Consider the following 26,989-nt stretch of genomic DNA (forward strand, 5'->3'; position numbering starts at 1 on the left):
AAATGTTGATGGAATGTAAACCTTGAGCATTTATTACCGAACTCATACAATTGTACATACAGATATGTACATATGTATGTTTGTTGTTAGTTGCGTGCGCGACGCATCTTTAACTGTCAAAAATTCCACTTCCATTACTCTTGTGCTCGTTTTTACCGTTTTATAACTCGCGATTAATATGCACTATTGTCCAGCTGGTTAACATAACGGTAATTAATATTACCGGTATTTTATTTTGAGATACTTTGTTGCAAGAAAATTTGTAATAAGAATCTAAAGCCAAAAACTACTGCTAGAATCAAGCGTAATCGAACTTCTGACAGCGAGAACATATAATCTATGGGTATACTTGTACATATAAGACTGATGAAAAAAATGAGTTTAGAATTTCGCAAACAAGAAGCTACAATCTTTATATGGCGGTGGAATATATGAGATGCTCATTTTAAGGTTAGTTACGGACCTATTGTGACAACAATCGCACCTATAGTATGTAAGCAGAACGGCCCCGGATTTTTACACGCTATTCTCAACAACGACCTCCTAGTAATAAATAAATAATTATATGGAAAATTTTATTTCCACTCACCATAGTTTCGCAATAGAATACTTCAAGCTTCAACATTTATTTTTCATATGAAAAAACTTAAGAATATTTTGCGACGTTTTTCAAACTCTTTCATAGAGACTTTTTTAGAAATAGTATAACTATAAAAACCATTTGAATATTTTTCTTTATTGGCGTAGATACCGCTTACGCGATTATAGCCAGGTATTCAACTTTAAAGAAGCTCCTTATCAGTCCTTTGCCGCCGTATTTGAATAGCTCAGCGTACAATACATCGGCCCCCACCGTTTTGTTGTTCTTCAGACGGGTAATTGCTATTCGAACTTTTTCATGGTCGGTCCATCGTCATCGATGGGAGAATCGGGTTCACCCTCTTTCACTATCATTCAGCATCATAATTTTTGTATAATCTGGACATCCGTCACTACATTACCTCTGGGAATTCTACAAGGGTACGCTCCTGTCTTGAAACCTTCTGTTAGTCGCCGCATCCTGTGTGAGAATTTTCGAACATTACTCCTGTCGGCCAGCTTGTCAAGCTCTTCATACTCGCATATTTCGGGATCTTTCTACAAGTCTAGGTATCTGTCCCGTCCCGTACGTGTTGTGGCCAACTGAACATAAGGAGCTTGAAATGTCGCCCCACAGTTCTTTTATACCGAATTGCTGATGAGTGTTCTCATAGAGCAGGAGTGCAAGTCGAGTAGAAAATCGTTCGGCTGTCTGTTATGATTGCAGCTTCTCGTTTTTTCACGTTTATGAAATCGTGATTGGTTATTATCGTGGATGTAGGCGTATGAGCTAAAAAGTAAAAAACGGTCTACTATAAGCGTGTTTCAAGATCATCCGATTCCAACAAAAATCGTTCACACAAGTACTTCCAAACAAAGGCTGCCTGGTTATAGTCCTGACTTTGCATCGAACGACATCTTTTTATTAGCACACGTAAAAGACTAAGGCGTCAATTGTCTTGGTTTTATCTGCATAGACAAGAGACTTTCCAAAACCCTACAAATAAGAGTTCCATAGTGTTGAATATATAATGATCTGGGAGGCCACACCACAGGCCCACGATGCGAGACAATGTACTCACCAAAAGTTTCCTTTAATAAATCGGTTGTTTCGTTAGCTGTGTGACATGTAGGGTCATCTTGTTGCAACCAAAGGTCATTCACGTTAACATCCTCCAATTCCGGCACGAAAAAATCGGAAAAAATCGTGGCTCTATAGCGTTTAACTGTAACATAATGGCCGCCTTCATATTTTAAGAAATATGGGCCAATGATTTCCTCTGGCCATTGAGCACACCAAACAGCCACTTTTTAAGGATCCAAACGTTATTCCGTATTCTTCTTCTTATTCCGTATTAAGTCTAACAAATATTACGTCATCAAAAACTACACGTCTGAAGAAACTATATACCATAAAGCCAACCGTAAAGAAGAAAATCTTTAAATTAGGTATATGGAGGATATGTTGAATATTGCTACGATATCACCCATTTTTTCTCCAATATAATTGTTCAATTTCTTTTTTATACCCTGAAGTATGTATATGTCGAAGATCCTATAAAATATATGAGGATAGCGTTACGAGCGATTAGCGTGACGAGTTGAGTCGATTTAGCCATGTACCCCTGTATATTATATATGCGAACTGCTCAATCAGTTTTTGCGATTTTGATCTGAAACACACATTTGCTAATACTCTTTTCTTCCCAGGGAAACTGAAAGTGAAGCATCACGTCCTTGTATGAAAAACTTGTTCATTTTACAAGATATCCTCACTAAATTTGGCACGAATTATTTCCCAAGCAGACGCTACAAACTTGGAAGAAATTGTACAGATCGAGATACTATGTATAGTATATCATATCGCTGCCATACAAACTGTGCGATCAAAATCAAGTTATTGTGAGACATCTTTTGTGAAGAACCGAAGCGAAGTTAACGTTTTTTTGCCTTTTATGTCATGTAGAATGTAAAGCTTGGTATTTCTGACGTATTTATTAAGTATGTTATCGAAAGTTTACAAAATTGTTCTATCTGTGAATTTAATATGCGGCTGCACCCAAATTTAATCTTATCTTATTTCTGCATTTAAAGTTTTACTTCAATTTATTATTTTCTGGAATTCAAAGCATATTATATTTTAAAGTGCTAATTATGCATACCAGAAATACACTGAAAATATTTTTTTACTTTCGTTAAGTTATTTAAAGCACTTCCTCTAAAAATATAGTTTAGGGCTAGGCATTAATTTTTCGATAATTCGTGACTTTTAGTATAATACTCAATCCAAATATTAACAAATAGTACATAAATTTACACACATATGCGCACAGATACATATTTCCGTATAGAGGCGTGAGGTAGCGTGTCATTTGAGTCATGTAATACTGACTTACCTATCCACAGACAGACTTGTATATTTCTATGACTAACTTTAGCACTCAATCTCACTACAATAAGTTCTCAAAGCAACACAACTAAACATTCGCAGAGCGTATTAAGCATAGAGAATTGGATAAAAGCACTGAACCGCAGTCAACGCTAGCAAACTATAAAAGCTACAAACAGCAAAACTCCGATCCTCAGTTGAAACTAGATTTTTAAGCAGCAACTCGATAAACGACCAACTTAGAGAAAAGAGCCAGATATAAAAACATTAGCAGCGCGAAATCAACTATCGCGAAGTTACAGACAAGCGAGAGGCCAAGAAGCCGTTGAAGTGTGTTGGCATAGAACAAGAAGAAAGAAGTCAAATTTTAAGGGATTTTTATTGCAAAAATTGCAATTGGTCGTAAAAGTAAACACCAGCAGTAATTAAACGTGCTCCCGGCTATGAGGTCAAGCGGTCTGAAAAGTGTGTCGTGTTTGCTGGCGATGCTGAGTTTGGCCATCGTCCTCTGCCTCTGCGCTACGGAAATTGGTAAGTATGAATTTACGAGTACTCAAACCAACAGCAACAACAATACCAGCCAAGCAGCACATGTGTGTTCGTATGTATGTGCTTAAGTAATTAAACAAAGAAAGCATTTTAGCGACTGAATAAACAGTTCAACAAACCAGAGAGCTCTTAACAAAAAGACAAAGTATGAAGAAGACCACGTTAGACGAAGAGTTAAATAAACTGCTGGTGATCATTGCCAGCGATCGCAAACATTTGTGAATTGACAATTTATTAGCCATTTATAGAAATATTACGCCGAAGAAGGTTGTGTAAATACAGTGTTGCTTCGATTGTTGGTTAGCCATGAAGTGTGTGAAATGTTGCATGGTTCAGTGTCATCTGTGTAAACTTAATAATAGGTTCAAAAACAGCTGACTCAATTATGTTGTATATTGACTTATGATCTTCAAATATTCTCAATTTAGCTTAGACAATTAGTCAATTAGTAGTTAAAAGCAATCTAGAAAGGAGCTGGTTTGGGTTTCTCTTTCGTTTAAGTTTATTCGCCTGGAACAGAACTTAGTCTGCCTTTTCTGCCATTATAATAAAGTTTTGAAAGAAATCTGACTTCGTGTAGGACAAAAGAATTATAGAGAGATATAGGTAGTGAATAGATATATGTAAAAACCAAGGCCACGATTTGAAACATTTTACACACAAAGGTAGTACTTTAATATCAGGAAAATATGCTTTCTGGATTTCATTAACAAATCTCACAGACTCACTGATAATTTCAGTATAGGCTCTGAGCTCCACATATTCGGTATCATGAGCTGGAAAATTTATGAACCGATTTCAACTTTTTTTGAATAAAAGAAAGTATATTGGGGAAATAGTTTTGTTCCGATATCTTAATTGATTATTGATTAATATGTTGTAAAGTGAAAGAATCAGTTGAAACTAAAAACTCTGTTATATGAGAAATATTTTGGTTTTTGTTCGATTTTGCATATTTTTACACCATGACAAATGGTATGATATTCTTAAAGGAATTCCTGAGATACCAGGCCCATTGTTCATACTAAGTCTTTGCTTTATTGCATATAAAGTAGAATGCTTTTGAAGTATTTATTTAGTGAGTTATCGCATATTTAGACGTTTTCAACACAAAAATTACATTGGGAGTGGACGTAGTTATCATCTGATTTCCTCTAAAGGGTGATCCATTTCGAGGATTCCTACTTTTTTAAAGAAAAACACACAGAAACTTTAAATTTAATGGGGAATGTTTATTATCATTCGAAATAACATTCTTTGGCATTTATATTTTAAGATTACCTCTTTCACATGTTGGCCTCGGCTATGTCTCAGATGGTCCATCCGTTGAATCCGATTTCCGATGACTCGTTCGAGCATTTCGACTGGTAACTGGCAAACGCCACGCGTGATCTTTTGCTCTAAGACCTGATTCGAAGCGAGAGGCCCACAAACCACACTAAACCTTTGTCTGTTCTTCATGAATTTCTCTTCAGGTTGCAAAATACGGCAATTTTGCTCGTTTTCACACTGATTAAGACAGAAATGGGTCTTATCGCTGAAAAAAATATGCCTCGAAAAGTCGGATCTTCTTTTCAAGAGCCCATACAGCGAAGCGATGTCGCTTAGGTAGGTCGAATAGCTTCAGTTCTTGCACAAGCTCGGGTCTCAACATAGGTAATTATATTGCGAATAGTACGCCCAGTAGGCAGATTATGTTGACCATGTGTGAAACGGAGCTATAAAGACTTGTTCCCAGCAAGTTGGGTCGATTTAGCTTTAGAAATTTCTGCAATATGTACTTACGGACAATTAAGAGGCAACATGTTACCATAGTATAAAAGTTGAATCAACATTTTTCGCTTACGAAGAAATCTATGTCATACACTTTGTACGAACCTCACTCTTTTTTTTTAATTTTACTCGCCTTCGCCATTTAAAATTATCGAATATTTTTATTGACATTTCATTTCATGTATATATACTTTCCTCATCTCCTTGAATATACTTAATTAGACAATTAGTCAAAGTCTATAAGGTGTGGAAAATTGAGAACAATTATTAATCTATTGCATGGGGTATTGTGATTGGTTTAGATAAGTGTGAGGAATAGAAATATATCAAATTAGAAGAATGAAGTAAAGGGATTTCGATTAAGTGCTGAATTTAGACACTGTACAAATTTCTTCATCCTCTTCATTAATATGGAAGTTGAAAATTCGTTAAATATTCTCGAATAAAATTAATTCCGCTTGTAAATAATAACGATCCTTTCTCCGCCGTGAATATCTACTATTTAATTTGTGTAGTAATAGTAAACTTAAAACCCTAAACAGTAACACATTCGATTAAGTTTTGAATTGATTCTTTTTTACTTTCACTATATTGCTTCTTCTTTATTAGTAAAACATTTGTATTTGCAAGGCATTTCTATGTATATGAGTCATTGTTTGAGCTTATTACTTTTACTAATAGCTAAAAATATTTTTTGACTAACAGCTGCTTTGCTGTGCTTAATATAAAGAACAGCTTTCTAACTATTTACTAGCTGTAAACAATATTTTATTTTAATGGCGTCTTGTTGAAAATTTGATATCGCAAATATGTTTTTCATTCTGGTATACCTAACCGAAAATGATATGTTAGTATGAGTGACTTACATAATACAGAGTGAGCCGAAAATATTTTCCATGTTCATAAAGAATTACATGGTTAAAATGAGGTCCTTATGCATTGGAAAGTAGCGAATTGAACTAACTATACCAGATGTCCAAACAAACTGGTGAAACTTGTAAAAACGGTGAGATGTCTGAAAGTATGCGTTCGCAAGTGTTTAAGTCTTGAACTCCCAAGTGCGCGACAAGAAAGTGTTGAGTAGTTTCTCGCCTTCTTCCTTACAGTTTCTGCAGATGGCGTCTGTCCCAGCCTTACAGCACGGACGTGATAAGGGCAATGAGTTTTAAAAACCCCACAAACTACGGAAATACCAGCCTCACTGAGGATAAAGATCCCAGTGATCCTTATAGCATTTTATAGAAAAAATATTAAGTGTTACAGTAACGTTTTTTTACCACAAGTGTTGCCCGTTTGCTTGAGTATCTGGTTTAGTTTGTTCGATTCGCTGGAGAGTAACGCTTGGTGGATCTAATGCAGATCTTATGTATCAACCTTAATGCTATGACTCACTAAATAGAATTAGACACTGATGAAGTCAACAGTAATAAATTAAATGAATAAATTAGCCTCTAAGTTTTAATATTTGTTAACAATAGGACTGATTTAAGGAATTTGGAGTTTAACGAAGTCTCAGGAGAGTCAAGTCAATCAATATGATTACGGATAATGGAGTCACACAAATATTTTATACAATTGTCCCAATTACAACAAGATTTTACCTTTTTACTTAAATAAATTGTCTGTCAAGCTTATTTCCTTCTGCCTAAGTTGTATAAACTGTAGTATTATGAGATTTCAATCAGTTTGTTCTATTGCCTTAAGGTAGCACACAGCTTCGCCGGTGAAATTCGCGGATACCAATTAAGGCAAAAATATAATATCCTCCAGACATTAAATGTATGTTGCAATTCAATTACTAAATATACAAAACATATAAGCGATATTATTCTATGCCTGGTGGGCCAATATTGGCAATTACAGCATAAATAAAGCACAGTGGTTATCTTGCTTGCGAATATTAGTATTTTTGATGGCAAATAAATTCGGTATTAAAGTAAAATATTATACTGATTTTCCATGCCAATTTTTTTTTATATATTTTTGCATAATTTTTCTGTAAAATTATTCGAACTGAATGAAGACTTTCCTTTATTACAAAATGCAGACATTGAAAGCTCAGCTTCCACTCCAAAATGTATTTATATGAGACTTTTATGCTTAAATATAAAATATAACATTTAATAAAAAAGGAATCGGATCTTGTTTTTATCAACAATTTATTTTAAGCGTTCAATGCTTAACACATCCCACTGTGCGTCGTGCTGTGGCTTTGTTATTATTTATTAAAAGAATCGCTAATGCTAGCATATCGGAGTAGGTGTACGTGTGTATGTGCACACATGCTTAACTGGCTGTAAATAATCGGTTAACTACGATTTAATACCTCGAGCGGCATTAGTGTGTATTTACAAAGGCCGACCAAACAAGTAATCAAGCAACAAATGATGCAACCATACAACCAATTCATCAATGTTGTCGATGAAAATCAAAGTTCCGTAATTATTAATTTACTCAAATAAGATGCCAATCAGTTTTGGTTCTATACTATGTACCTTTGCATATAAACATTTGTACAAAGATACATAAATAACAACAATAGCTAATAGCGCGTATAAATATACATAAGTACATATGTATGTATATGTGTAGGTGTCTATTTATTTGCAGATACATATGTATATAAGTTATTCATGGCGTATTTCGGAAACAGCATTCAAAGCTTGTTTCAATCGTGAAGTGTTTACGCAGCCATACATTTATATATCTACGAGTATATACATATTCTATTTATTTATACATTTCCGCGCACAATTTCTTATTATTTGGTGGTGGTGGTTGAAAAACGTTCACCCAAACTGTCTTAAGCACCCAGGTACCTAAGGTACACCTTTTGGTATTAACATACTGGCTTATAAAACGTATTGACTTCATTATCTATGTATGTTTGTACAAGAATAAGCCATTTACATCATACTTCCGGTTTTTTTTTCAGAGTAAAAATATAGAGAAAAAGGTTTATGTACAAGACCAGAGCTATTCAGCTATAATGAGTTCGTAACGATTTTGTAAGACATACTATCTGATCAAATTTGAACCGGAATGACATAAAAATGTACAGATTCCTTAGATTGTTGAACCCCTTCGACGTCACATTTTAGGTCTCTTGAGACGAGTCTACACACTGTATACGCTTCATGCCCAAACATTAACCACAATAAGTAAAGGTGATACATAAGAGGTGTTGAGATGCTTTCATATCTCTCAGATGGTATTCGCGAATCTGTAAAGGACCATAAACGCAGAACCTCTCTCTTGAAAGTAACGCCAGGTCATCAGCTGTTGTCCATGTCTTTGCACTATAGCAGGACGTGGATGATTAGTGACTTTTAGAATTTTGTCTTTGTTCGTCGAACTACTGCCTACTCAGTCCGAAGTAGCACCTGTTGGCAAGAGTAATCCTGCGTTGTGTTTCGAGGCTGATGTTGTTGTTGCTGTCAATGCTGGTACCAAGATTGACGCAACTATTTACGACTTCGAAGTTATGACGACAGTGATATGGACACCAAGTAACGAGTGCGACGCTTCTTTGTTTGATGACAGGAAATACTTCGTCTTACTCTCATTCACCCATTTGCTTTGCTTCTTTGTCCAACCTGAAGAAAGCAGAACTAACGGCGCGATTGTTGAGGCCAATGATATCAATATCATCGGCGTATGCCAGCAGCTATACACACTTATAGAAGATTGTACTTTCTCTATTCATCTCGAATTACTTTCTCCAGGAGTAGATTGATGAAGTCGGACGATAGGGAGTCATCTTGTCTTAAATCTCATTTGGTATCGAACGGCACGGAAATGTTTTTCCAGATACTGACGGAGCTTTTGGTATTGCTCAATGTCAATTTACATAGCGGCAGCTCTTTTTCGTGCTGTCAAAACCCGCTTTAAAGTCGACGAAGAGGTGGTGTGTGTCGCTATTCTTTTCAAGGGTATTTTCGAAGTTTTGGCGCATTGTGAATATCTAGTCATTTGTTGATTTTCCAGGCCTGAATCCACACTGAAAAGGTCGAATCAGTTTGGTCACGGTAGGCTTCAATATTTCATATAGTTCGTTCAATAGAACCTTATAGACGATGTTGAGGAGGCTTATCCCACCGTAGTTGGGGCAGATTATGGGGTCTTCCTTTTTGAATTGGACACTCTTAAATTCCAAATATTCTACAAAGAAACTGATGCATGCTCCTTATCAGTTCTTCGCCGCCATAATTGAATAGCGCGACCGGCAGCCGTCGGCCCCCGCCGCTTTGTTGTTCTTCAGACGGGCAATTGCTGTTTGAACTACTTCATGATAAGGCAATAGAACCATCGTCATCGATTGAGGATTGTTAAGGTCACTATACAATTTATTCCCATTAGTGTAATTCCAAAAGGAATTCTCTTATTTAGTGACTCTCTAGCTTCTAACTAATTATTTATATTCAATTAAAGAAAAGTGTTCAATACGGTCATCAGTTTCTAATGAAAATATAATAATGTGTTATTAAATATTACTATTTCCAGCTGCGGCACCCTATCAAGAGTTACCACCGCGTGCTGGTCACGTACCAGTCTACATACGCGAAGGCGATCAGCCACTAAGTGAAATTCATCCTGGCTTAGCTGAAGCGTTCCATGAAGTGGCCGCACTCACTCAGAAGATTGAGGTGAGTGAAAAACCCATTCGGAACACTTAAACAATCTCTCTAAAACCTACATTTTTTTAGGATAAAAAGTCCGAGGCAACCAAGGATGACACAGTGAGTGACTCCAAGGACGAGAAGGCAGCACCTGTGACTGAGCCCGAGCCAACCGAGAGTGACATAGCATCCTTTGATGTGATCAAAGGTATTGAAAGCCAAAACGAATCAGCCGCGAAAAATGATGAGACAAAGGACGAACCAGATCAAAGCAAGAATGTTGATAAAAAGGAAGTATAAACATCAGATGTGAAAATTTAAAGCAATATTTATATCTTAATAATATTATTTACTTTTTTATACAAATATACAATACATATAATTTTAATATATTTAAAACTTGAGTTTTAGAAGACGAAGTTATTTATAAGCAATGGCTTCTTAAGGCACTGGAAAAAACTAAGCTACGAGTATATTAATAACGTCATGTCACTTATAAATCTTCATAGAATTTTATCTATCAACATTGGCAAAACTTTATCTCATCTGCAAATCTTTGTTCATAACTTAAAAAAGGGTCGTAACTTGATTGAGTTATGAATAATAGGTCAAAGTTGACCCTGATGACTGACAAAAAAAACGAAATTTTCTCGTATTTTAATGCAAACCCTTATTATCGCCTTCAAAATCTCCTTTTGGGCCAAGTATGCCAACGCTTAATAGCCTCGGCCAGAATGGCCTTCAATGCCTTCAGCGAATCTCGGTTTTTCGGGTTTAACTAATTTTTGAAACGCCATTCGCTAAATTGTCGGTCAGTATCGACGTCATATTCACAAAACGTTGGATAAATGTAGGGTCTTCAGTTACGTTGTTAAGCTTCTCTTTTACGACCTCTACTTCGACTCAATTCAAACATTTTAGTATAAGTCTAACAATTACATAATATATTAAGATCTTTTTCTAACTCCATGATGCCAACATGATTTTATTAAACATTTTCGATGATATCGTTATTAATAGAGAGGATGGATAACTTGCATGAGCCACGTTTTTAATTTTTTTTTTGTCCATTATAAAAATCGTAAGCCGAACCAATAGCGTCACCCTAATTGACAAATCAAATTTTACACGAACATAAAAAATGTGGAACTAAATGACACAGTGGTTCCAACCATAGGCCAAAAATCAAAAAAAATCCATCTCAGAATTTTTTCTCAGAAAATAGCGGAAATTGCTCGTCAGAAAAAATTACGGTTTGGTGTGGTTCATGAGCTGGCGGCGTCAAAGTACTTTTTTTGTGATGATTAAGATGGCACCTGCTCAATGAACCGAATATTTTTGACCTGAATTGGAAGATGTGCTTGGACAATATGTGGTACCTACAGGACGGCGCCACAAGCCAAACAGCGAATGTCACAATCGATTTATTGCAAACCAAGTTTGGTGAAACGTATTTTCTCACGAACTTCGGTCGTGCGATTTGACGCTGTCAGACTATTTCCTGTGGGGCTACGTCAAGACTAGTCTAAGCCAAAGCCAGCGTCGATTCATGAACTTTGTACGAATATCGAACGTGAAAGCAGTATCCGATTTATGCTTGAAAACCGTCAAAATTGAGTTCAGTGTCTGGACTTGCAAGCCTGCTCATGGTGGCGATGCAAAAAAATCGAGCTCCCTATATAATAGCATTTGTTTTTATATCCCAGATCGGCTTTCGAAATTACGGACTTAAGGATAACATTATCCATCGTCAAACAATTAGCCCTCGATATTGCTACGGTGTTGAACAAAGAATATACTGATATACTTTTGAAATATTTTTTTAGATTTTTGGTAAATAATTTCATAGCGATATCTCAAAATTATTATGACCGCGGCTTCATACAAGCCGAACCACTTTAAAAACTATAAAAAAGTTTTTATTGATTCGGTTAGCGATCGCATATAAACTGCGTCCGACTAGTATGGATAATATGAAATTCGAAGTCGAATATTTCGATTTTATAGGCTACCTTCGAAAAATGGAAAAATCATTCCTTCATAGCACAATCTTTCGAAAAAATTGGTTTGGTACAATGCCAACCGAATGTTGTTTCATGTTTTTGAAACAGAATTTTATTTTTCTATTCAAAATCTACTAGTTCTTGGTTAATATTTTGGTTAATACAGAAATCAGCTGTGGTGAATAACTTGGATTCTGAGGTACATCTGACTTTAATTAAAAGGAAAGCATTTTTGCAAATTCTACTCCAAATTCTTTTTCGAAAAATGCAATTCTTCTGATAAAAGCCGGATTTCGAAGTTCTTCGTACTCAAAAAATCAAAAGCCTGTTCACAGTTTTCAATTTTTTATCCTAAAAGACTTAAATCAGCACAATCAAGTTTTCTACGATTGCACGAACCTTAATAAAGACTTTAAGCCGTTAAGTAACATCTTTAGAAACCAAAACTTCAAACATAACTACGGAAGAAATAGACAAATTCCCTTTTGTTTTTGAATTAATTCAATATTTTCTATTTCGAATATCTCCAACAAACAATTCTACACAATACAATGCAGCACAAACACACAAAAGTCCATTTAAGACGCCAAACTTTGCATTCCGACAGGTAAGACTAAAAGTCTACCGCCGGCCAAAATAATAAATTTTCACGGTTGATGCAACAAATTGAAAAGCTTCAGCTATGTGCAATGGCGGCACTCGCCAAGTGTTTAATTTCAAGCGTTTCCTACACACATACATGCAAACCTTTTTTCTGTGAACGAAGACTGGACTAAAATAAACCTTTTGAAGTGGTGAGCTGGCATTGTGAGCAAATACGGTTAACTATGTATGTAAGTGTGTGTGTGTAGTGTGGAAAACTTAAAGTCTGGCAATATGAGGCGTAAATTTGTTTTCAACTTTTTTAATTGATTAAATTGCGAAGTTTCCAAAGTTTTGTTTTCACCGATTTTGGAATGTTGCCGCTACTAATAAAACACTTTAGCTCTCCCATACACTCACTTACTCGCGCACTCACTTTAACCCCCGCCGCAAGCAAAACAAATAACAGACAAAAGTAATTTTGCCAAAAGTGACAAAATACAAAGAAGAAATTAATGAAAAAATAGGAAAACGAGATAAAAGTGGATTGGGCATGTTTTTGTTTCACCGGCCGAGAAATTAAAAACACGCACAAAAGCTCTCTGCAGCGTGAGCATTATCGTGAAAAAGCAATTCATGCCCTTCATTCACTCATTCACACCTATTCAAGCGTGTAATTAAGTTTAAATTTTATTTGGGGGAAAAAGGGTATGGTAAACAATTTTTTGTTGGTAACATTTAGTGCATAGTAATTGACTATTGTCTTTGAGGAGAGGCGTGACAATACACCTTTATCTTCTATTTAACTTCTCCAAACACCTTTAGTTCAGCTTGACCACATTTGATTACTTCGACTACATATTACTGACCTTTGTACGTAACCAAATGGCTTTATTAGCATCTATTTTGTAAGTATATACTGGCTTTGCTGATATTTGCTGCATATTTTTAGGCTTAGTAATGAAAATGGGTAAAATATGATCTTCCGTAAGTATTAACGCCATTTACTTACACATATAATGTATGCATTATCTTTAATGTCCACAAACGGGAAAAATATTTGAGAAATAGTACAAAGCAACCGATTATTTTCCAATAGATCGCTTTAGTATTCTTTATATCGTATGTTATACAAGTATAAGCTTTCACTATAGGTTGAGTTAGGTTAGGTTAGGTTATACTGGCCGTCTGTCACGCCATACATAGACTTACTGATCCGAATTAGCGCCTTATATAGGCTTAGATAGTTTAATTTGAGCTGAATTATTCATCATATAGGACACCAACGTGTTTTGCGAAAAGACTTGATATCTAATTTTAAAACTTCATCTAGTGGCTTGAAATGCGATAAGACGAGTTCTAGATAATACTGGCCAGTTATACTGGAGTTGTTCCGGCGGCTCACTAAAGCCAAATTTTTTGCCCTAATTGCATGTGTCGTCGTTACTTATGTCATCCGTCTCGAATTTCTTGCAAGTAGGTTGTAACCTGACATTACGCGAACAATCGTCCTGCAGTCCTTTAGAAACCGGATTAGTACAGTAAAAATTTGCTTACATATCACTTTTAGTGATTTCCATATTTCCGGCACTATTTACTTTTGACACTTTTGGCTTACGATGATTAAATTTGATGGTCAGGAAGCTTTTACTAAGTTCTTGATAGGATTGATAGACTCAAAGTCTTATCTCCGACTTTTACTGTCAACAATTTGACAATCTGAAGGTGGTAATTACCCAGAAACAGTTTACTTTGCCCAATAAGAAAGGAGTTGTGTTCCAGAAGTGTAAGAAGGTTTTTTTTTTTTGAAAGTTCTTATGCAACCACCTTATAGTCCGAATGATATTTGCTAGTGAAATATTAGAGTATCTAATGAAAATCGACTGTTCCAATTTTTTGTCAATGGAGACGAGGGTTTCATGAGAGTGACATTCCGATATTACGTCATCTGTTGAAACAACGCGCTGTGGTTGGTTTCGTCTGTTCAAATCTGTCCATTTCGATATTGGATCAAAAGCCTTCGAAGACGGTGAATGAATGAAGATCTTGCTCGATGAAGATCCGTGTCAAACGCAAGAAGGGCTTGCTTCATTATTGGGAGTCTCCCCTCAAGCCATTTAAAAATGACTACATGCGCTGGAAATGATTCAGAAACAAAGAACTTGGATTCCTTATGATGCATGACATCGTTGCCAAACCTATTCAACTCTTAAATGGGAAGTCCTATCTCACGCGCTATATTCCCCAAATATTTCAACATCCGATTATTCTCTGTTCCGTTCGATGACACATCGTCTGGCGAGAGGAGCAAGCAGGAGAAATTTCACTCATGTGACGACATCAAAAATTGGCTTGATTCTTGAATGGCATCACAATGTGAACAGTTTCACCAGAATGGTATTCGAGCTTTGCCAGAGAGATGGGAAAAAATTGTGACTTGCGTTCAGTCATACTTCGAATACTTTCGATGTGGTAGGTGGACAAGATTTACGATTTAACCATGGGTCTATAGATTCATGAAAATGTTGTTCCGGAATCATAAAGTCTGTAATAATGATCGATAGATTGTCGAAGATCGCCATTTTGCTACAATATCGCAAGACCTTATCTTGATATCACGTTCCATTGTTGTATTTAAGCCATTTAGTGCCCTCAATGATTCCGCTATGCTTTTTACTTATCTAATGGATTCCGAAAATTCGATGTCTGATTTGTGATAGAGCTGGGCAGTCACAGAGAAAATGCAAAAACCAAAACTCCTTTCGAGTTTGCAGCTATAGCAAGCGCTATTGTTGTGAATATCCATTTTTAGCGCATGTTATCCAAATGTCCAATGTCCTGTAAGTCTGTGTACACTTTTCCTGTATTTGGTTGTAGATTTCCATTTATTTTGCTCAAACCACTCAAAGGCCGATAGTCTCCAAGAAAAAAATTATGCTGTATTTTGGGTTCATTATTTTTTGGGCATTATTTGCAAACTATGATTAAGGATTCAGATTTTTAAATTTGTTTCACGCAATTCATTGAAAAGTCTTTATAATTTAAAATATACTCAAACAATTCGCGCTAACCCCAGTAATCTCATGAAACCGCGTATCCACAAAATATAAAAATTCGACTACGTCACTACCATACATACATATATGTAAACAGTGAAATGATTTATTAGGTTTCATGACTTTATAACGGGTGATCCAAGTAGAGGTACTTTTTTCAATACCCTTTTTGACAGATCACGCAAGAGTCATGTCAAACTGTCGCGTTATTTTTGTTCAGTATTGTTTGGCATTTCATCATGGACCAACGCCTGACCAACGTTTACAAATCGTTCAACTTTATTAGGAAAATTCAAATTTAGGGTACACACATCTTGCCAAAAAGCATCGTAATCAAACAATGGATCCATTGAGAGAACACTTCGGTGAGCAAATAATTTCACATTTTGTGCTGGTCGATTGGCCCCCAAGATCGTGTGATATCTCACAGTTAGACTATTTCCTGTGGGGATATGTAAAGTATGCAGTCTATGTGGACAATTCTCCTTCGATTCAAGCTTTGGAGCAAAACATCACGCGTGTCATTCACGAGTTATCAGAATGTTCGAACGAGTCATCGAAAATAGGACTCAATGGATGGACCAACTGAGACGTGGCAGCGACCAACATTTGAAAGAGATAATCTTTAGAAAATAAATGCGAAAAAACGTTCTTTCGAATGATAATAAATAATCCCCATTAAATTTGAAGTTTTTTCTTTAAAAAAGTAGGAAATCTCCGAAAGAATCACCCTATAATGCAGTATTTACACTAAATTTAGTCTTTTATATTATTTGCATAATATTAAAAGTAGTCAGCTGCCGTAATAAAAAATTGTTCTCGATTTACAAACAAAGAAAAAAACCCTGAATTAACTAAAATCCAGGTTTATCGTTGTTGATTTTTTTTAGAAAATATTTTTGACAATTTTGAAATGAACTGATTGGCCTCATTTTGTTTGAATAATACTTTACAAAATATATCTTTGCTGTAGGTCAGTCTCAAAAACAGCTGCGTTTTTATGGCGCCGCTGATAGCACGACGGCTCACACACGTACTTACTCACTCTTCATTTCACTTATTATATTTATAAACAAGAAATTTATTAATTACTTAAAAAATATATATGTTTGTAATGAGGAACCTCTCACAAAATTTAAGTATATAAAGCAAAACTGCTCTAGCTGAATAATTATTCCCACTTAACGGTACAGAGAACTAGTTAGTTGAATATGGCTCCTACAGTATTGCGTGTTTTCCTGTTAATGGCGATTGCCATGGTAAGCTGATAAAGTATATTTTTATGAATAAAATAATAATGAAAAAATTAATTTTAAATCTATTTCCAACTAACTTTTCTAGCCGCTAATTTTTGCCAACGTAAGTATTTTTAAGAAGCTTCCGAATCATTTCCTAACATACTATTTGTCCTCAGCCACCTTTGCCATGGGGAATACCAGGTATTAAACCAGAGGCATCTTCCACCACTCTAGCACCAACTACTACTACTCGAGCTCCAGCTAGAGGTACCTGTCCCGAGCCCAATGAAGAATTATTGGCGGTAAGTACATATATTGAAGGAAAGCAACTAACATTATATAAAGAATGATGAAGTTTCATCTCTCGTGAATATGAAATCGTAAGAATACATTTTCCGATATTTGTAAATATCAGTTAACTATGAGAGAAAACCATTATATATCTATCCTGTGTAAGTATATTTTTTCACATATCCATTTTCAAACAGTTCGGGTGATAATTTCATTTATATAACTTTCATTCCACAGATTGTTCAGATAGCAAAATACATATTCGTTTTGAAGAAACTGGTCATAATTTTTTACGAAAATGGAATTTGTATATGAGAGGTACACATACAGTCCCTACAAGTTATTTCAAGAAAATTTTAGAAAACTCCTAATGGAAAATACAGATGTTCTTTTGTTCGAAGAGTAGAAAGTCAAATCGCAAAGATTTCGGTGCGATTTTTTTTAGATGTGGCAACACTGAAAGCATTTTTTTTCAACTAAGCGAATTTCCGGTATATATATATATCATGAAAACTATAATATATTCTCTTATAATCCACAGTGCATCAGTCAATGGCCTTGCCAATACCTTTTACGTCTCGATTTACGGTGAGTAGCAAACGATGAACAGTTATTTTTGAAAAGTGCTTGAAACTAGTACAACATTTTCTTTAAACTAATGCCAAAAAATTTATTTTAAACAGTTGTCTCCTCAATTTGAATGGGCTACCACTAATTGGCAATGCCTTGGGTGGCCTTCTGGGTGGTGGTGGTGGCCAATCACCAACCCAACGGCCTGCGCTTGGCGGCGGCGGTGGCGGCCTCTTAGGCGGTTCCGGTGGTGGTCTACTTGGTGGCCCTGGTGGTCTGCTCGGTGGACTTTTGGGATAATTTCGCAGCCGACTGCGTGCATTTTAAATTAAGCTTCTGCTACATGGAACACTATAAAAAATCTGTATCCATGTACCTATATATATATATATCTATGTATATCTATTTAAGTGTTTGAAAATAATAAAACTGTATATTAATTGCCAATGTATATAAAATGTTATGTGTGTTCAGCTTTAACGACTTCTCTAGGTGTATGGCATAAAACCATTTGCAATTCGACATTGGCGTTAAAATTTTAAAATTAAACCGAAATATTCGTGGTTTGTGTGAGTGTATGCGTAATACCGACTAGCAAGTTGTTTCGCTATGAAATGGACCATATGCTGGCATGCCATTTTTAACTCGCTTTGCATCCGCAACACATACATATCATTCATATGTATAGCAATTCGACGAAGCGACACCCACTGCGTGTCGTCGTTGATTGCCGGCGTTGGTGGCCCTCTAATTAAAGTTTACACTGCGTCAGCCATTACGAAAGGATCAAAAAGTGATAATCATATCAGTGCGACGAAAATGGCATCGTCGATTGGTTGGCAGGTGGCGCTGAAGTGGTTTCCAATATTCGACTATCACAATTAAGACCGTTGCGAATTTTCGGTTAATTTTCGTATATTTGGCGAAATAACGAAAATGTTACACGAAAATGTGGAGAGAACTTGCAGAATATAATTTCCAGGAGGGAGACTCGAGTGGAATTTATAGATCTTGGAGTAGGTACTTCAATATTCTATTCTAATTAAAAGCGATGCAATATCAACCTAAAAAATAGATTATCCTTATATGCTCGGATTGATTGAAAATACTTCTTTAGTGTTTGAGGACAGTCCGATAACTACTTAGTCTCACGACCCAATGAAGCCACTGTCAAAGAAAAATCAACATTCTCGTAAACGACTACTGTCAAATTTTATATTTTTCCAGGCATTTTAGTAAAATAAATAAAGAAGAGCTTTTGAACGGTGTATACTGCGAATACTTTCTTCGATAGCGACTATTTAAAGAGTTCCAACGTGGTCAACTACGGCGTTTTGATGAGCCAAGCACAGTTGCCCCATAAACGGTTACCATTGAGATTAACCTGGACTAAAATCCTCAACCTCGTATTGACAAATCTCCAATAAAAGCTTCGCGAGATGTGTGTAAGCCATCTGTAATCATCTCAAATGAAGCACGGGCATGACAATGACAATCAGGTGCCACTTTTGCTCACTCTGGACAACAAGCAGAACCGTGAGACTACTTGAAACCAACTTTAATCCATTAAGGAAGTTCTGCATTGACCGCAATAAATGGTAGTCCGCTGGTGCAAAGTTAGGGCTATATGGTGGATGCATCAAAACTCCCCAGCCAAGCTCTCCCAGTTTTTGCCGAATCATCAAAGAAGTGTGTGGTCTAGCATTCTCCTGATGGAAAACGTAACCTTTTCTGTTTATCAGTTCTGGCCGTTTTTTCTCAATTGCTTGCTTCAATCTCATCATTTGTTGGCAGTAAAATGTACAGCCGTTCGACCAGGCTGGAGTAGCTCATAGTGGATGGTTCCAATCCCACCAAACACTCAGCATAACCTTTCGAGGCGTCAATTCTGGCTTTGCGACCATTTGTTGAGCTTCACCACGCTTGGACCATGATCTTTTTCACACATTATTGTCGTATTTGATCCACTTTTCGTCTCCTGTTACCATTCGCTTCAGAAATGATTCGATTTCATTTCGTTTCAGCAAAGAATCGCAGATGTTAATTCGGTCCATTAAATTTTTCACAGACAGTACATGTGGTACCCAGCGAGCTTTTTCTTGTAAAACCGTTTGATGATGAATCTTAAGCTCCTTAGCGGTGTCATGGATGCTTATGTGACAGTCCCGGTCAATTTTTCCATAATTTCATCGACTTTTTCAACGATAGGTCGACCAGAGCGAGGTGCATCTTTCACATCGAAATTTCCAGAACGAAAGCGAGGGAACCGTTGTTGTGCTACACGAACATGATGGTACGTTGTTTTTCCTTAAAATTGTAATATTTAAGATCAAAATTTCTTCTAATTTGTATGTACATATTTTTGTCTTGTGTTTCTGTTAGACTTTTTATAAATATTCCGAAAATTTATGCACCTCTCAAACGCCTTCATCGTTTTTGCATTAAATTTGAAATTTGCTGCAGTCAAATATAATATTTTCTCAGAAGTGACTTTTTCCAAGTGAACGCTTTGTGACCACCACACATGTCCGCCATATCGAAATAAGTATTTCCTTTGCCAATGCCACGTGACCGGTGACACTTTATTTAACTAAAGAAATAACGGTTGCAGGTAAATCAAAAGATATTTTCACACGTTTCTACGCACTTCTGCCCCGTCCCCTATCGGATGCGGCGTTTAACTATCTTAAAAATATGTATATATGTTCGTATACTCGTACCATATATGAATCTGTGTGTACTTGCATTTGGATACTTGTGACTTGTGGTTATTTCTTAATGCAAAAGCAAACTCAACGTTATCTACATATGTCGCAAACCGCTTTAGAAAAGTATGTGTGTGGACTGGCACAGTGTTAGCTGAGCTTTACGTTCGATTCCCAAGGTTTAATATTGTGATACGGAAGTTATATCTACGACTCTATCATTGTAGGTTTCATATTGTACAAGTATAACGAGAGGAGACTGCGAATTTCGGCCCAAGTCTTTCACAGTGCAATACGCTACAGAATTTCTTGTGTTATTTCATTTTCTGTCTTTCTTTGTGAGTTTACACTTTCATATCACACGTGTGTCCACTTTTTTACGTATATATTTGATTCACTCGTGCGTGTAAAATTTCCAACCCGTTCCAAGAATATACATATTTATTTGAACTTAGCAACAGCTTGGTTTTAAAAACATTAATAAAATCGAAGTATTGCGACTTATCTGCACATATTTTTAGTTTAATAAGAAACGTAACGCTGTATGGGTTAAGAAATGTTTAGACTAGATCTTAATCTTTCTAAATTTATATTTAATAACCCCAGCAGAAGGAGAATGGAGGCATGTGTAGAAGTTCACGCGAGTGAGGAAAGTTCTCTGCACGCCATTCACTTAGGTGTGGTCAGAAAAGATTACTTTACATATGACTCAGGCAGCTCAAGACTTCCGTTCTTAGACCAAGTATCCTCTAGGTTGCCAAAAACCATCCATTTGAAGGCGAGCTAAAGTGAGAAAGCGAAACATCCCTCCCTAAAGTTGTGCGCTGGGTTTGAGACCCGTCACGTAAAAAAGAACCCCTAATGAAAAGAGGTCTCAGAAAAGAGACCCCGCTTTGGATTACCGCAGTTGATAGAAGTATGAACTGTGCGGAATACACGACGACATTGACATAGTTCAGCGGATTAAGAGACAGCAGCTGCGCTGGCTAGGTCATGTTGTTCGAATGGATGAAAACACTCCAGCTCTGAGAGTATTCCACCTACCCTCGGAAAGGAAGAGGAAGATATCCACTCCGTTAGAAAGACCAGGTGGAGAAGGACCTGGCTACACTTGGAATCTCCGATTGGCGCCAAACAGAATAAAGAAGAATAAACGAGCTCTTGGCTCTGATTTTATAAGGTGAATACCTGGGCATGTATTCCAATCATCATAACAGGTCAATTAAAAATTCCCCGGCCACCCCCTTAAATAGCACTACTAGAATTAAATTCATATGATATTTTGTTAGCTCTGACCTTCAAAAGGCGTATGTATAATAAATTTGAAAGATGTGGGAATCTTAGTTTGTGAATGAGCGTGAATCTGAGTGAAGCAACTTTTGTTATTGTGAAAAATATTGATAAAAAGGAACTTCGCGTTTGATAAAATATTGTTTTGTGAAGGGAAAGAATACAGTTGAGGCAAAAACTTGGCTTGATGACGAGTCTATAGACACTGTCCCAGGTAAATCAACCTTCAAGGATTAGTATGCGAAGTTTAAAAGTGGTGAAATTAGCACCAAAGACGGTCAACGTTCAAAAGAGGTTAGTTTTCTAGGATCTACAATTGCTGGACGTTTTATGAAAGTATGTGGTAACTCGCTGTTATATACTCAAAGGCGACCTAGTTAGGAAACTTTTTCTTTTATATTTTTCAGGATTTGTTTCTTCAACTAAGTCTTATATAGTTACAATAGCTGCCATGGTCCATTTTATATCCTGAAAAGGGTATATACTTACTATACAGTTTGCAGTGAAGTTTGTTTAGGAAAATTTGGAGTCCTTGTATGGCAAAAATCAACGGCGTAGCAAGCCACTATACCCTATATATCTGTTGGTATATACTGTCTGTGTGTCTGTATATACATAGAAATCATCCTATGAAGGATATATAGTTTCGGTGCAGCCAAGGTTTAAGTTTTTTCTTGTTTCTCACTCAAAATTATATAGCATTTACCTTTTTTATTATACTTTGTGGATATAAGCGGCAATCTAGAGCATTTTTAGGGATAAATTTATGTGGACTTGGAGTAGCTTAAAGTAACCCTACGTATAACTCGGAAAATCAAACAAAAGCGATTTTAAAGAATATATGTAGATATGATATGCGCTAAGAATTGTAGAATATTGTTAACATCTTCTACTAAAAAGTTTGGTTGCTGCGGGACGTAAACAACTTTTTGGAGCAGTTTTTGCAAGACCCCTGTTTCCCAAAATGAAATTCTGGACAGGAACTCATAGTCACTCTCTACAATGAACACATTGACCTCAGCATGCCTTATCTTTTAAACGATTCCTGTTCACCACATAGACATAGAGTGAACCTTTGCTCCGCCGCAGAGCCTCAGGATACATTATACATATTTACTATACGGATACTTCCACGATGCGGAACTCCAAAAAAATACAGAATACAAGAAAAATATGTAAATAATCTCAAGTTCATATTAGAAAAACGAAGTGATCTAATTAATTCATTTTATTGCACATTGTCAGAAAGGACAAGTATTACCAAACTAATACATTTCAATTGTTTTTAATACACCTAACAATCCCTTGTAGCCTTTTAATGTCTCAATTTGGTATTTTAGTAATGCATACGAGTATATGGTATAATAGATATTTGCTCAATCCCCTAGACATATTGTAACTTTCGGCAATTGCATAGCCATTTTATGATGCGAGCATTGCGCTCAACAATTGATGGTGGCTCCGAGGGTCGATATGGTTGTGTGGTTTGGGGTTGTGTTTCGGTGCTATCCGGAAGACGCATTGAATCCACGGTGCTCACATCTGAGAAGAACACGGTACTAGAACATTCAGAGTCTGTATCGGCACTCTTACGCCGCCTGGGTACACTATAGATCTCATGGAATTTTTCATCATTCAAGCCGAGACGATCGAAAAACTTTTCCAGCTCCTCAAAATTACCATCCGTACCGGGCGGCATATCGAGTGAGACCGGTTGCTCGCGTTCATTTGATTTTGGGCCACTATTCATCATATCAACCGCCAGTGTTGATGACGATTGCGTAAGAGGTTCGACATAGTTTTTGCCAGGCGATGCATAAGTGTCTGTGGAAAAACATTTAGGAAAAAAGTATGTATGCTGATCCATTTCGCTGTGATAGGGCTCGACGCGTTCCACACTTTGCGCCGCAATGCTGCTGGGAAGCGACGGCGCATTTGGCAGTGAAATACGATTGCGACTTTTGAAGCGTATACAACGTTGTCGTTTGAATTGTATAGGCGGTGGACTAATGTCTTCAATTGACGGTGCCGAGCCGGGGCTCTGAGCGGCCGAGCTCTTTGGTGATTTCAAACTACCGCTACTGTAGACAGAAGTACTAAAGAGTTGTTGTTGTTCCTGTTCACGATTTTGCGATTGTTGTTGTTGATGATGTAGTTGCAACGTTTGGAAGCTGGGTATATTTGAGAAACGTGTCTCTTCCATATCATAATGCGGCACTGAGGGTGAAGGTGGTGTATAGTCATCCTGAAAGGCTTCCGGCACTTCGGGTGTCGGAAAATTAAAGAAATAATCATCTGACTCGAAACGTACACCACCTTTACAGCGGCATTCAGCACAATCACCAATGCTGGAACGCAAATACGAAGGCGAAGCATAACCGATGCCGGCGCCATTTGAATTCGCGCTATGCTGTGTCGATGAACCAGAGTCACGACGGTACTCCATGGGTGTGGGTATGGTATTAAGACAACAATTCTTGCTACTAGCCTGTGCGTACATATCACGATCAATACTGTCACGTTGCTGGCGATAACAAGGTTCACTGCGATGCGTATAATGGCCCGATGAACCGCCCGAGTCGCGATTGAGCGAAGACTCGCCGGCCGATTTGATTGAACGATTACCCCGACTGCAGCAGCTGAGGATTTCACTGTGCGGTGAATGACGACTTATTTGCGAGTGTAGATCAGGTAATGACTTATGGCTATTGATATTATACTGTGAGTTCGGATCGGTGGCCATTTCATGGGAGTGTGAATGTGAGCGCTGATAGTTGTAACTACCAAAAAATTACAAACAAAACTATTATGTAACGCGCAAGCAATTGAAAGCTCTACATATTCACTTACCGGGTGCGTGATTCATTTTTGCCGGAATCGGCTGCATACTCTGCTGGGGGACTAATGGGTCGATAGTTCTCGGTTAGCACTAGTGGCTCATCGCCACTGCTATTTTCAGCGCCATAACTATAGATATTATCAAATGATTGCGGCGATAGGAATGAGGGTGGTGGCAGTCGTATGCCCGTATCGTCATCATTCGAGAAACTGACGGAAGTTAGCTGTAAGTTGTAGAAAATATGAGTTAGTAACAAGTCTACGTGGATATACGAAAAACTAGTCACCTCTTTGCCGACGAGACCACCGCGTCCACTGCTCTTATTCGAGAATTCCATTTTGCGCAGTAGATCGCTGCGATAGCTGCGACCCAAACCGCTAGATGTGCGTTCCCTTGCTGTTTCGCCAGCACTACCCCTCTCCAACAACATACGTACCTTATTCTGCAACAGACTACTCGAGGTAGGCGCGCTGTGGCGTGCTGTACTACCCATATGCGTATGATGATCATGGTGATGATGATGATGTTGATAGGCATTGGAGCGGCTACTTTGATGTAGTGCTGCTGCTGAAGTATTCGGCACACTAAAACGATGTTCGGCGCGCGTATCACGTGTATCCACCAGCTCAGAGGAATAACATGGCGGCTTATAGCGGCTAACACCGCCCAAGTCGTCACGTGCATCCATGCTGCTGCGTCCACGTTTGCCAGCGCTGGCGATGGTGGCAGCGCGATAACTAGATTGATGTAATCTCTCCATAACCGTATCGGATTTAATGAAAAACGGTTTCGTTTCGGCCAATAACTCCACAGCCGATTTGCGTTTATTATGATGCCGCCCACCACGATAGAGACTCGGATGACCCCAATAGTTGCGGCAAGGATCGGTGGCCACCGTTGCCTGGCCGCCTGTATAGGAATGTTGATGTAAACTAACACCACCACCACTGCCACCACCAGCGCCACCACCGGTAACAGCGCTTGCAACAGCACCATTGCCGCCACCAACCGACAAATAGTTCACAGGTGGCAAAGTAGAGTTGAAGGATTGTGACTGGTGAGCGGTGAGTGCAAGCGAATTGCTGAGCGTGCCGACATTACCACATACCCCCACACCGCGATCCACACTGCCGACTCCAACGCCATACAAGTGATGATGCTTGCTGAGCGACGCATTCGACCGCGACGAATATTTTGGCATTTTATTGGTGGTGGCGTACATAGGCGTGGATGTTGGATGCTGTGTACGATGCGCTAAACTGGCACAGGATATATTGCTGCCATGATGCTGACGCGGACTTGAGCTGCCACAACCGTGCACCACTGCAGCCATTTGCTGGATGTGAAACCACTTTTGTTATTGCAAAGGCGCTGTTGGAAGAAAATTGAAAATTTCAAATTTATAAGTTTTTTTGTATATTTTTCACATAAAAAATATTGCTAATTGGCACAAAATTTTCAATGGAATATGTTGCGTCGAATGTCCTTATAATTTGTGGCCTTTACCAGTGCTCGGCGAGACCTTGCAATGGAAAAGCTCGGCAGCACAGCAACAAATAACCGCATTTAAGGGAGGCCAAGCAGCTTGGCAGTGACATGCGCAGCAGCGTGAGCGGCTTGAGATACTGAAATGTTGCTTTTTTTCATGTGAAGGAATGTAATTTGCCATGCTATTTATTTGCCGAAAATTCCTGCACAACTTTTTCACTTGTTATCACCCGTTATTAATTATATTTTAATATTTTTATTTAATTTTTATTAATTTGAAAACTCACTTTCTGTTGCACGAGCTTTGTATTAGTATTTACATGTATGTATGTCTATAATATATAGCGTTTAATTTATGTGCTTACCTGTTATTCAACTTAATATTTATTGCACAAACTATATACAATTCATAAAAATATATTTTTGTCTTTCACACATTTCGTTTATAATACTAATTGCTTTCTACACTGTTTCTACATAGTATATATGTCTTTTGGACAATTTATTTACTTAAATTTGCAATAATTTGCACTTCTTCTTAACCGTTAACTGCGTTTATCTGCACTACCTTATTTTGTCTACTGACAACATTTATACAATAAATTTTAGCCCAGCTTTTTATGTTGAGCAAGAGAGCCAGTCATATAGGCAGCCCGTAAGTTTATTAAGGTTTTGGAAAACTTTGCTGTTAAAAGCTCTGTAGGGCTTACGCCTTGCCTAACTCTCACATAAATGTGTTTGGGGCTTTGCCATATTTAAACAACACTCTACGAATTGTAATTGTCCGTTAGTTCGATTCTTAAACAAATATCAGGTTTATAAATGGTTTAAATTTTCCCTAAAACTTTAATGATTATCTACCATAAAGATTTTTGGTATTTTATAGAGGCGTATCCTTAAGTGAAGCAAGAGACCGCTTCTCTATGGCCTACCAATCTAAACGGAGTTGGATCTATACCCCGACATATTTAATATACATACATATGTCCTGCATGCAATGAGTCTCCGCATGACACTG

General features: G+C 37.4%; 3 protein-coding genes across 4 annotated transcripts; 2 read left to right on the forward strand and 1 right to left on the reverse strand.

Moving 5' to 3' along the window:
* The first annotated feature begins 3,145 nt into the window (after positions 1–3,145).
* Positions 3,146–10,308, forward strand: LOC109579656 (uncharacterized). Its single transcript, XM_049457885.1, has 3 exons — positions 3,146–3,499; positions 9,794–9,936; positions 9,997–10,308. The coding sequence occupies exons 1-3, from the start codon at positions 3,412–3,414 to the stop codon at positions 10,207–10,209; spliced, it is 444 nt and encodes a 147-aa protein (XP_049313842.1). The 5' UTR covers positions 3,146–3,411; the 3' UTR covers positions 10,210–10,308.
* A 6,427-nt stretch (positions 10,309–16,735) lies between these two features.
* On the forward strand, positions 16,736–18,067 carry LOC105227997 (DNA topoisomerase 3-alpha). The gene is made up of 5 exons (XM_011207591.4): positions 16,736–16,809; positions 16,892–16,909; positions 16,965–17,090; positions 17,621–17,667; positions 17,763–18,067. The coding sequence occupies exons 1-5, from the start codon at positions 16,762–16,764 to the stop codon at positions 17,947–17,949; spliced, it is 426 nt and encodes a 141-aa protein (XP_011205893.2). The 5' UTR covers positions 16,736–16,761; the 3' UTR covers positions 17,950–18,067.
* A 4,790-nt stretch (positions 18,068–22,857) lies between these two features.
* LOC105227998 (uncharacterized) lies at positions 22,858–26,557 on the reverse strand. 2 transcript variants are annotated; one of them, XM_011207592.4, is made up of 4 exons: positions 26,337–26,557; positions 24,770–25,854; positions 24,495–24,706; positions 22,858–24,424 (listed from the first exon to the last, which is right to left on the reverse strand). In XM_011207592.4, the coding sequence occupies exons 2-4, from the start codon at positions 25,814–25,816 to the stop codon at positions 23,029–23,031; spliced, it is 2,655 nt and encodes an 884-aa protein (XP_011205894.2). In that variant the 5' UTR covers positions 25,817–25,854; positions 26,337–26,557; the 3' UTR covers positions 22,858–23,028. The 2 variants fall into 2 exon arrangements, with proteins under 2 accessions (XP_011205894.2, XP_029406815.2); XM_029550955.2 differs by lacking the exon at positions 26,337–26,557 and adding an exon at positions 25,990–26,094.
* Positions 26,558–26,989: the final 432 nt, after the last annotated feature.

This window comes from Bactrocera dorsalis, chromosome 5 (assembly GCF_023373825.1).
Source record: "Bactrocera dorsalis isolate Fly_Bdor chromosome 5, ASM2337382v1, whole genome shotgun sequence".
In the NCBI taxonomy this organism is placed as follows: domain Eukaryota; kingdom Metazoa; phylum Arthropoda; class Insecta; order Diptera; family Tephritidae; genus Bactrocera; species Bactrocera dorsalis.